The sequence below is a fragment of the Cornus florida genome, unplaced genomic scaffold (genome assembly GCF_030987335.1).
Source record: "Cornus florida cultivar Cherokee Brave unplaced genomic scaffold, ASM3098733v1 CherokeeBrave_3.0.0_Hap2_Chr09, whole genome shotgun sequence".
In the NCBI taxonomy this organism is placed as follows: domain Eukaryota; kingdom Viridiplantae; phylum Streptophyta; class Magnoliopsida; order Cornales; family Cornaceae; genus Cornus; species Cornus florida.
The window spans coordinates 87930279-87940583 of record NW_026775579.1 but is presented as its reverse complement, the minus strand read 5'-3'; the positions used below and the strand labels follow the sequence as shown (position 1 = coordinate 87940583).

The 10305-nt window shown below is 37.6% G+C and overlaps 1 protein-coding gene across 1 annotated transcript; it reads left to right on the top strand.

Moving 5' to 3' along the window:
• The first annotated feature begins 6741 nt into the window (after positions 1-6741).
• LOC132273448 (small acidic protein 1-like) lies at positions 6742-7189 on the top strand. The gene has a single exon (XM_059774404.1). It carries the CDS (start codon positions 6821-6823, stop codon positions 7007-7009), a length of 189 nt encoding a protein of 62 aa, XP_059630387.1. The 5' UTR covers positions 6742-6820; the 3' UTR covers positions 7010-7189.
• Positions 7190-10305: the final 3116 nt, after the last annotated feature.

The following is a 10305-nucleotide window of genomic DNA, read 5'->3' as shown; positions in this document are numbered from 1 at the left end:
AGAATAATAGAAACTTACCTTGAGTTTCAGATTTGAAACTCTAAACCAACGTCTCTGAAGTTTCCCGTTCACGTCCTACACTGTCGTTCCACCTCTCTGGCGCTCTTGGTTCAACCCAGAAGCAACCCCGTTCCTTTCTCCTTGAACCTCTCTATATATTACTCAAGCTCCCTCTCTGTTTCTCTGCCCTCACAACTCTCTGTATTCTCTCTATTACGTGAATAGGGTTTTACAAAACCCTTGGCAGACGAATACTTATGTATTTAAAGGTTTTATTTGAAACCCTAAATTAAATCCTAAACCAACTACAAGTCGGTTCAACCCAGACACGATGTATAACATAAAACCCTAATGATTAAACAGCTAAATTACATTTAAATCACAAAACCACATAAATAATTAAAAACGTTAGAATATAATTAAGTTAAATGAAAATCAAAATACCACTTAAATAACCAATTAAAATAATTCACTTAAAACAATAATAATAAAATAAAACACAATTTAAATAGACAAGACAACCAAGCAAGTAACCAAAACACAAGCAATTAAACAATCTAATTAGTAAAAATGAACATAAATAATTAAAATAAATTTCAAAACTGTCCTTTTAAAATTAGGGGTATTACATTTTTCCCCTCTAACAAAAGGAATTCCGTCCTCGGAATTCGCTCTTACCTTCTTCCCATAATTCAGGAAACTGCGAGCGAATGACATCCTCCCACTCCCAAGTGGACTTAGCCTCATTGTGATGACTCCACTGAACACGCACCAAAGGAATAACCTTATTACAAAGAATTTGATCCCTACAGTCGACAATACGACATGGTGGCTCCAAATAAGTTGGATCCGGCTGTAACTCGATCTCCCCAACATCGATATACAGATACCGATCCTCATCTCACAGAAATTTTTGCAACATGGAAATATGAAACACGTTGTGTACGCAATCCAAATTATCCGGAAGTGCCAACCGATAAACGATAGCTCCAACTCGATCCGTAATCATAAATGGACTGACAAATCGCGGAGACAACTTCCCTTTCTTCCCAAAGCGCATTACACCCTTCATAGGAGCCACTTTGAGGAGAACCTGATCCCCAACGTGAAACTCTAAAGCACAAGTGCGACGATTCACATAACTCTTCTGCCTACTCTGGGCAGTGCACATACGATCCCTAATAAGAGCAACCTTCTCAGAAGTATCCTTGATGAACTCAGGACCCAAAAATCTGCTATCGCCAACCTCTATCCAACAAACAGGTGATCGACACGGTCGGCCGTACAACGCCTCAAATGGTGTCATCCCAATAGTCTTTTGGAAACTATTATTATAAGCAAACTCCACAAGCGGTAAATAATCCTCCCAGTGGCCTTTGAAATCAAGAACACACGACCGAAGCTTATCCTCCATAATCTGATTCACCCTCTCAGTCTGTCCATCAGTCTGAGGGTGATAAGCAGTGCTAAGATGCAACTCTGTACCCAAAGCCTGCTGAAAACTCTTCCAGAATCCTGACACAAAACTCGAATCCCTGTCCGATATAATAGACAATGGAATGCCATGTCACTTCACAATCTTGGTAATGTAAAGTCTTGCCAATTGCTCCGAAGTGAAGTCAGTACGAATAGGCAAGAAATGAGCTGATTTCGTCAGTCTGTCCACGATAACCCAAATAAAATTGTGATCCTTGAAGGAATTTGGCAACCCTTCCACAAAATCCATAGAAATGCTCTCCCATTTCCACTCCGGTATCGACAATGGCTGTAAAGCTCCTGGCGGCCTCTGATGATCAATCTTGACCATCTGACAAGTACTACACCGAGAAACAAAAAGAGCAATGTCCCTCTTCATACCTACCCACCAAAACTACCGTTTCATATCCTGATACATCTTGTCTCCTCCTGGATGAACAGAAAACTCAGAGTGGTGAGTCTCAGTCATCACATCCTTCCTTAAATCATCAGCAGAAGGTACCACCAACCGTCCCTTATACCTCAAACCTCCATCAGCCCCAACATAGTAGAATGGAACCTCTCCGGAAGCTATCTCTTCAACCTTGTCAATGCACTGCCGATCCGTGAGTTGTGTCTTCAAAACCTTGTGAATGATAGAAGGTGTAACTACCATACAAGCCATGAAAGCATCCGACAACTCATCCACTGTCCTCAAAGTATTCCACTCTGTAGCGAACAGAGCAGAACGACTACCAATAGGTTGGCGACTTAGTGCATCTGCCACCACATGCACTTTCCCTGGATGGTACTGTATAGAGAAGTGATTGTCTTTCACAAACTCTAACCATCTGCGCTGTCTCATATTCAACTCCCGCTGAGTGAACAAGTACTGCAGACTCTTGTGATCACTAAATAATCTGAAAGACTCACCCAACAGATAATGCCTCCAAATCCGCAAGGCAAAAACCACAACTGCCAACTCCAAATCATGTGTTGGATAATTAAGCTCATGAGGCTTAAGCTTTCGAGATCCATACGAAATCGGTCGCTCCTCCTGCATCAAAACACATCCAAGACCCTGCAACAAAGCATCCGTGTAGACCAGATACTCTATCCCGCTCTGTGGGGTAGACAAAACCGTAGATGTTTGGCATGATCGTCATCTGACCTCGAGTAAATCAAAATGTCATCTATGAAGACATTGACAAATTGATCCAAATAAGCCCTGAAAACTCGGTTCATTAAATCCATGAAGACCGCTGGTGCATTAGTCAACCCAAACAGCATCACCCGAAACTCATGGGATCCATATCCAATGAAAAACGCTGTCCTCGGAACATCCTGCTCCCAAACTTAAAGTTGATGATACCCAGACCGCAGATCAATCTTAAAGAAATAGGTAGCTCCCTTTAACTGATCAAACAGATTATCGATCCTGGGCAAAGGATACTTGTTACGAATCGTAACCATGTTCAACTCTCGGTAATCTATACACAGGCAGAGCGAACCATTCTTCTTCTTCACAAATAACACTGGCGCTCCCCAGGGTGAAGTACTCCTATGGATAAAACCCTGGCTGAGTAATTGCTGAATCTGATCCCTCAGCTCTCTCATCTCCACTGGTGCCATCCTGTACGGTGCCCTAGCAATAGGCGTAGTGCCTAGAGCTAAGTTAATCACAAAATCGATCTCACAATGAGGTGGCAACCTTGGAATCTCCTGAAAAACATCCGGAAAAGTCCTGTACAATTGGTATACGATCCAATGACACAGTAACCTCCTCCTCTGTTTCCTCCTCCACATGGAACAAATAAGTGCTACCTCCACCACTAGGACGTGGCATAGCTACTACATACATAACCTGACCAGGTATGGTGAACACAATAGACTTATCAAAACAATTAAGTTAGGCATGGTAGTGAGATAACCAATCCATCCCATGCATCACATCATAAGTGTGCATGTCCAGGACCAAAAGACGACTAGAAATCTAAGTCTGCCAATATCTAGTGTCACAGGCACATCACCCTCAAGTAAAATGGCAATATCGCTTAAAGGTATAAAAACACCATAAGGTCTATCGTATACCTATGTCACCAATTTAAACTATCAAAATCAACAATGTTGAATACTCCGTAAAGCAAAACACATAACATATACAACATACTCCGAAATCTACTTATAGTTAGAACGTCATTCTATTTTGAGAATTCTTCCTTTAATATCAAATTTATCATATTGATTTAAACAAGTTCTTTTATAACTCGTTAGCAATCATCACGTCTCAACCCAACGTACCAATTAGCAACTATCTGTTTGCCTATCAAAACCAAATCATTCCACTGTGATATTCCTTTATCATTGCATCATACACAATCCAATATAGTCTAATAAAACCATATGTGTATATATCTCAAAAATGCTATCACAAAACACGATAATGATAGCCAAAACCGCTAGTTCACTTTATTAAAAACTTTTCCAAACCATAAATTGTGAAACGAATAATCGTAAAATATTCTTTAACATAATCCTAGTGCACACGATTAAATCCGTACTACACTTTTACTAATACCTCCTCTACTACAAGTAATTAAAACTACTCTTAAAAGAGCAGTCATCCTTGAACTTCGGTGCCCTCCATCTTGGATGCTCCAGTATCTCCTTTGTCCTGATCTTCTTCCGGGTCTTCCTCTCCGCTTGGCTCAGCTTCCCTCTGGCGCTCTTGGTTCGACCCAGAAGTAACCCCGTTCCTTTCTCCTTGAACCTCTCTATAAATTACTCAAGCTCCCTCTCTGTTTCTCTGCCCTCACAACTCTTTGTATTCTCTCTATTACGTGAATAGGGTTTTACAAAACCCTTGGCAGACGAATACTTATGTATTTAAAGGTTTTATTTGAAACCCTAAATTAAATCCTAAACCAACTACAAGTCGGCTCAACCCAGACACGATGTATAACATAAAACCCTAATGATTAAACATCTAAATTACATTTAAATCACAAAACCACATAAATAATTAAAAACGTTAGAATATAATTAAGTTAAATGAAAAACAAAATACCACTTAATTAACCAATTAAAATAATTCACTTAAAACAATAATAATAAAATAAAACATAATTTAAATAGACAAGACAACCAAGCAAGTAACCAAAACACAAGCAATTAAACAATCTAATTAGTAAAAATGCACATAAATAATTAAAATAAATTCCAGAACTGTCCCTTTAAAATTAGGGGTATTACACTCCATTCTAGCTCGTAGCTCTGCATTTTCTTTCCTCAAAGCGTCGATCATGTTCATCAGCTCATCGAACTTCGTCTGCTGGCCGTTTTCCAAAGGATTTGAGTTCGCCTCTCCGATCATCATTCCAGATCGGAGCAAAGCCATCAACTGCAGATTTCTTGACCAGATCGGAGTTCCGCTAACGCATACGCACCAGATCTGAACTCACACTTGCTGAATTTTGTTCGCTACTGGCCAGATTCAGTAATCACAACAGATCGCAATTGTGCAGTTCGCCGGATCAAGCACAGATCTGATCTGCGTGGATCGGACGCCAACTTCTCGAAATCAACCGGAGCCTAGACTCATCGAGACAAATTGTATTATCACCAATGTTGATTCAGCTTTCGCAGATTAATCGTCTTCCTCGCAGAGTGCTTTGAATCGAATCGAATCGATCTAGAACAATATCAATCAATCCTTCCTGTTCTTCCCACAAACGGCGCCAATTGAAAGTACAAAGAATTTCCCCCAATTGCAAAGAAAGAAATTTTACACTCCCAATGATTTATAACCCCTTTTCCCTCTCAATTTTCCTTATTTATGGACAGTTACAACCTCTTCTGACCTGGGCCTTACTTCTTCTCTTTCACCTGGACTAAATTTCTCTCATCTTAATACGGGCTTCCGCAATGACTTCATGGATCTGGGCCCATCCAGCGTGGACTTGCTCCATCCTAGCTATCCATGCCCGACCCATTCTTAACAATACGGATCCTACCAAGCCCGAGTCACTTTGGTGTCCTCAGTACTCTTCGTGATGGTGTACCAGTTTATGAGGAAATTTCAAAAGCTTCCGTCGAAGTTTTGATTATTTATTCCAAATTTCTGCAATATATAAGAAATCACAGACCTTTCCTCTCCTTGGAGAATGCAACCAAGAAGAGAGACATATAAAACAAGTTGGGATGAAACCAACAATTGGAATAGAGCCAAAACTCGTTCGATATAAGAACTTTGCAAGTTTCATAATACTGCAGTTTCCCTAGCCTCTCTTGAATTTTTGAATTTAAGGGGAATAATTTGAGTCTAGCAGTTTCAGATAGTATTGACACCACAGAAGAAAAGTTAGGGTAGGTTATGAAGTTTCTTAGAAAATGGTAGTTTACAAGTCTCTAGCCATTACGAGATTTGGAGTGGGTCGTATCTATGTAGGCTCCTATGTTTCTTTCGTGCCAAAATATAATAGATGGTGCTAACTAGCGAATAAGTGTTTGAAAAATAATGTTGTGGTTGTTCGAGGATCACAGTGGAAAAGTAAGTTCGTTCAACAAAAGGGAATAAATTAGAAAGACCGAGATCACATGATATTTCTATTTATACTATGTTTGATTGCATAAAATTATAATTTTAAAATTAAAATTAGAAAAAAAAATTAAATTTAAACCTAACAAACCTCATCAAGATGATTAGACTTATAAATGGATAGGTATTGATTTTCAAAACTAATTTGTCATTCAACAAAATTTTTTAATTCACACGTATTTTCTTTCCACCTTTATTGAAGAAATTGCAACTAGAGTTTAGTATGTAATGAAGAAACTTTTTCTCTAAACAAAACAATCATTTTCTTTGTTCTTATAACGATAATAATTAAGTCCTCACTAGTGGGGATTTATAATATATTCGCCGTTGATGTGGACTAATAATAAATTGACATATTATCTTTAATTATCAAATAAAAAATTATCAAATCAAATATAAGAGATAATAATCTCTGATTTGGTAATTAAAATAGTACGCGTTTATTTTTTATTGAGACCTGAGTATTGTCTTTAATAAATACATTGATCATTAAAAACATAATTAGAGCAAACTTAACTATGAAGCCTTGCTATTAAATAATAAGAAATTTAATCTTCACTGTGCCTTCTCCAAAATTGAAGGTCCAAAGTTAAAGTTTCACACAAATATATTAAATATAATTTCACATACTACTAAAATTATGCCAAAGAAATAAAAAATAAATAAATTCAGGCTTTAAAAAATAAGCTAAAATGTTCACTTCATAATTTTATCTGCTACACGCACTGCGACAGAAGGGAGAAGGGAGAGAGATTTGTCTAGAGAGAGATGAAGCCAATGGTGGTGGACTACTTTGCTGACATGGAGGAGCAGGGGTCGGCGATGGACGTGGACGACGTGGACGCCGACACCCTCGAAATCTTCGGCGAGGGCCCCATCGCCATCGACCACAAGCTCGCCGATGCCGACTTCTTCAATTCCTTCAAGGACGACTTTGACGACTCCGATATCAACTAAAACTCACCGCCACCGTCATCAATCCTTCTATTTCTAGGGTTTTGTTTGGTAAGATTGTCTCTTCTCATGCTTATTTTGATGGAACAATGAGAATGCAATGTTTAGATACGATCTTCTGTTACGGATCTACGTGCGCTTGAATATATAATTAATACAAATTACTCTTATTTTAGATGTCTAGTAGATTGCTTATATGGTTGTTGGTATCATCGGTTGTCTGGATTTCATCTAATTTTAGAGATTTCTGTTATTTGTTCTTCTGTTAATTATGGTGAATTGTGAGAATCTATTATATAGAGTTTCTCTTAGAATCAATAATATGCGTGTATATATATATATATAGTTCTGATGTTATTTCTGTATGCATCATTTCCTGTTTAGAATTGGGACAATTGCATTGACCTCCTTAGGCAAAATAACATGGACCTCTCTCAAAGTATATGCAATGATAAAAAAAAAGTGAAAGAAAAAGAGAACTTTGAATGAGCCAGTTCAATCCTGTATTTTAACAATGACAATATTTTTTAGTTTAGTACCGGCCGGCTCTGGACCAAAAAGAGTCAAAAGACCTAACGGAGTAGTACCTTATTCATGGGTAGTATGGTGATTTTGCGAGCTCTGTTAGCAGAGTTAGGTGTTGTTTGATAAACTACAAGTTAAGTTTTGAAAATTCTAAGAACTAAATTTTAAGTGTTGGTGCTTTAAGCTGCAATCTGAAATTGTTTTATTAATTTTTTTTTTTTTTTATAAATAAAATTATATATTTTATTCGATTTTAAGTGTTCAACGTTCACTGTTAACTCATAAATGAAGTCACTGCCACATAAAATTTTACACAAATTTAAGCATATGAGTGATTCAAAATGCGCTATCAACCGCACTTGATTCGATGAACACTTAAATCAATTCAGTATTAAGTGCTGAATTGGGCTATAAAACAAAATTTTAGTCTGAAATCACTAACAAGTGAGGTCAGTGTTATTTTTGAAGAGTGAAGGGAGATCAAGGTCGGTGTATATTCCATTGAAAGTTTGATAGTCTCATTTTTTGTTGTTGTTGTTTGTAGAGCCCGGCTTGTTATGATGGATTACGATCCTCTGTTTTAGGGGTTTAGGGTTTCTCTTTCCAAGCTGGCTAGCTAGCTTACTGAGGTTTTAGGATCTCTATCGGAAACAATTGAACAACTTGATTTATTTCTGTATTTATTCAGTTGGGATTTCTGTCAAGGTTTGAAGAGGAGGGCTTCATCTTTTGGTAACATTTTGGTGATGATCTGTGGAGGGGTTTCTAGGGTTACTTGTTGTTCAACTAATTTAAGATACTTAGTGAAATATGATTTAAGGGTCTTGGGGATACTTTGTTTTTGGTTATTAATAGTCTTTCTACTTCTCAAAAAAATAAGTGTTCCTCATGTTTTTCTAGGATGGAATTCAAAGCCACGGTAATGTGATTGGAAGCATCAATTGTTGCTTTGATCTCTAAATTGTCAGGATAGACAAACAGAGTGTGATAATATGTTGGTGGATAGTGGATTATATATGTACACTTCTGGATAACATGCTTGCAATTTGCTGTGTCTAGTACACTTACTGATGGGTAACAGGTTTCTGGAATCTTTGGGGTTGTGTTTGGTCAGGGTTGGTATCTTAGTGGATATTGAAATATGTTTAGGATGCATTACGTACTTTGCAAGTTGCATAGGACTTCACCTTCCCAAAAAAAAAAAAAGGTTGGGTAGGACTTCAGGAGTAACTCAAAACTGGACTGTTTTGTTGAACTTGCATTTTGGAAATGATGAGAACACAAAGATTTTGGTGAGGTCATTGGATCACTCTGTTGAGTTGCTCTAAACTAGATTCCGTGAGTAAGAGGTTCTTTTTCTGCCATGGCGTAAGGATTGTAAGCCTTTGGTCTCAAGTAAAGAAATGAGAATTCTAAGATAAATATTGTATATATTTGTACGGAACCCAAGAATACTTACCACTATGGTGCAGTTGCAAAGAACAAACTTAATATTCTTTAGAAATGTAAACAACAATTCTGAATACATAAAAGTCAGCATACCAAAGAAATAAAACAAAATCTGAAGAAAAAAACTTTGCTTGGCATCTGCCCCGTATCATGTAGTTACTATGGGTTAGGAACAACCCAGAAGGGTGGTGGTTGAATTTTCTACATATTAAATTGATAGAATGGTTCAACACTTCTATCATCCAAGTTGAATATACGCATATCGTGGCCCCCGTACAAGTAATCCTCATCCATTGGATCCCAGTAATCGTGAAGTAAATTGAATTTGCCTTATATTCTGGAAAATCATGAGCAGAGAGTGACATCGAGTGATTCCCACCCAAAAATAACATGCAATTGCTTAAAGATTTTACCTCTACCCACTTCTTTTGACCAAATTACAACTTATAAACTCTGAACTGCAATGTTTGGTAGAGGCAAACCAAAGGGTGGTTCGTTTCACCATTGAGAAGGTCTTCCTCATAAACTGGTACACCATCATGAACATACTCTCCAATATACCTCTCAACAAGCATAAGATCACCTGATGTTTCTACCAAGTAGTACCGTGTGGTATAAAGATCTTTTTGCCAATGTTCTTCCACTTCTTTTATCGGGAAAGATGGTTCAATAGTGGTTATTTTAATAGTTAAGGAACCATGGAAGCCCCAAACTTCAACCAAACCACACTCGGATAATGCAAAAAACATACAATTATCTTCGAATGTTATATCACAATAAGGTGCACGCTGCTGACCTTCAAGACCAGTTCAGCATCGTCTCCAGGCCTAAAGAAGGCAAGCTTCGATTGGTAGCCGTCGATAATAACTATTCTGTAATTGTTATTGTGAGATGGATTTGTGGATAGAACAGCTTTCCTGATCAACTGCTTGTGAAGATGTTTCAAGGGTGACCTCTACTGCCTATAATAGGTTGTTCTTTTTGATTATGTGAGATTGAATCATTTTTGCATGAAGTTGGATAATGATGGTGGTGTGACTTACATTATTTGCATGAGAGTTGGATAATGATGGTGGTGTGACTTGCATTATTTGCATGAGGGTTGATTTTAAGATCATTTAAGTATTGACAGTGGATAAGAATTATTGATAGAAGGATGAAATTGAATTGGCAGATATAATTTTTAATTTGAGATGTTGGAGAAAATTAAAATAGACAGTGAATAGATTATTATTCGCTAGGTATTAAAGACAGAAGTCTCTTTATATTGGGATATTCCTTGTTAATTTCTCCCCAAGTGGTAAACTTCTGATTCTTTCAGAGAT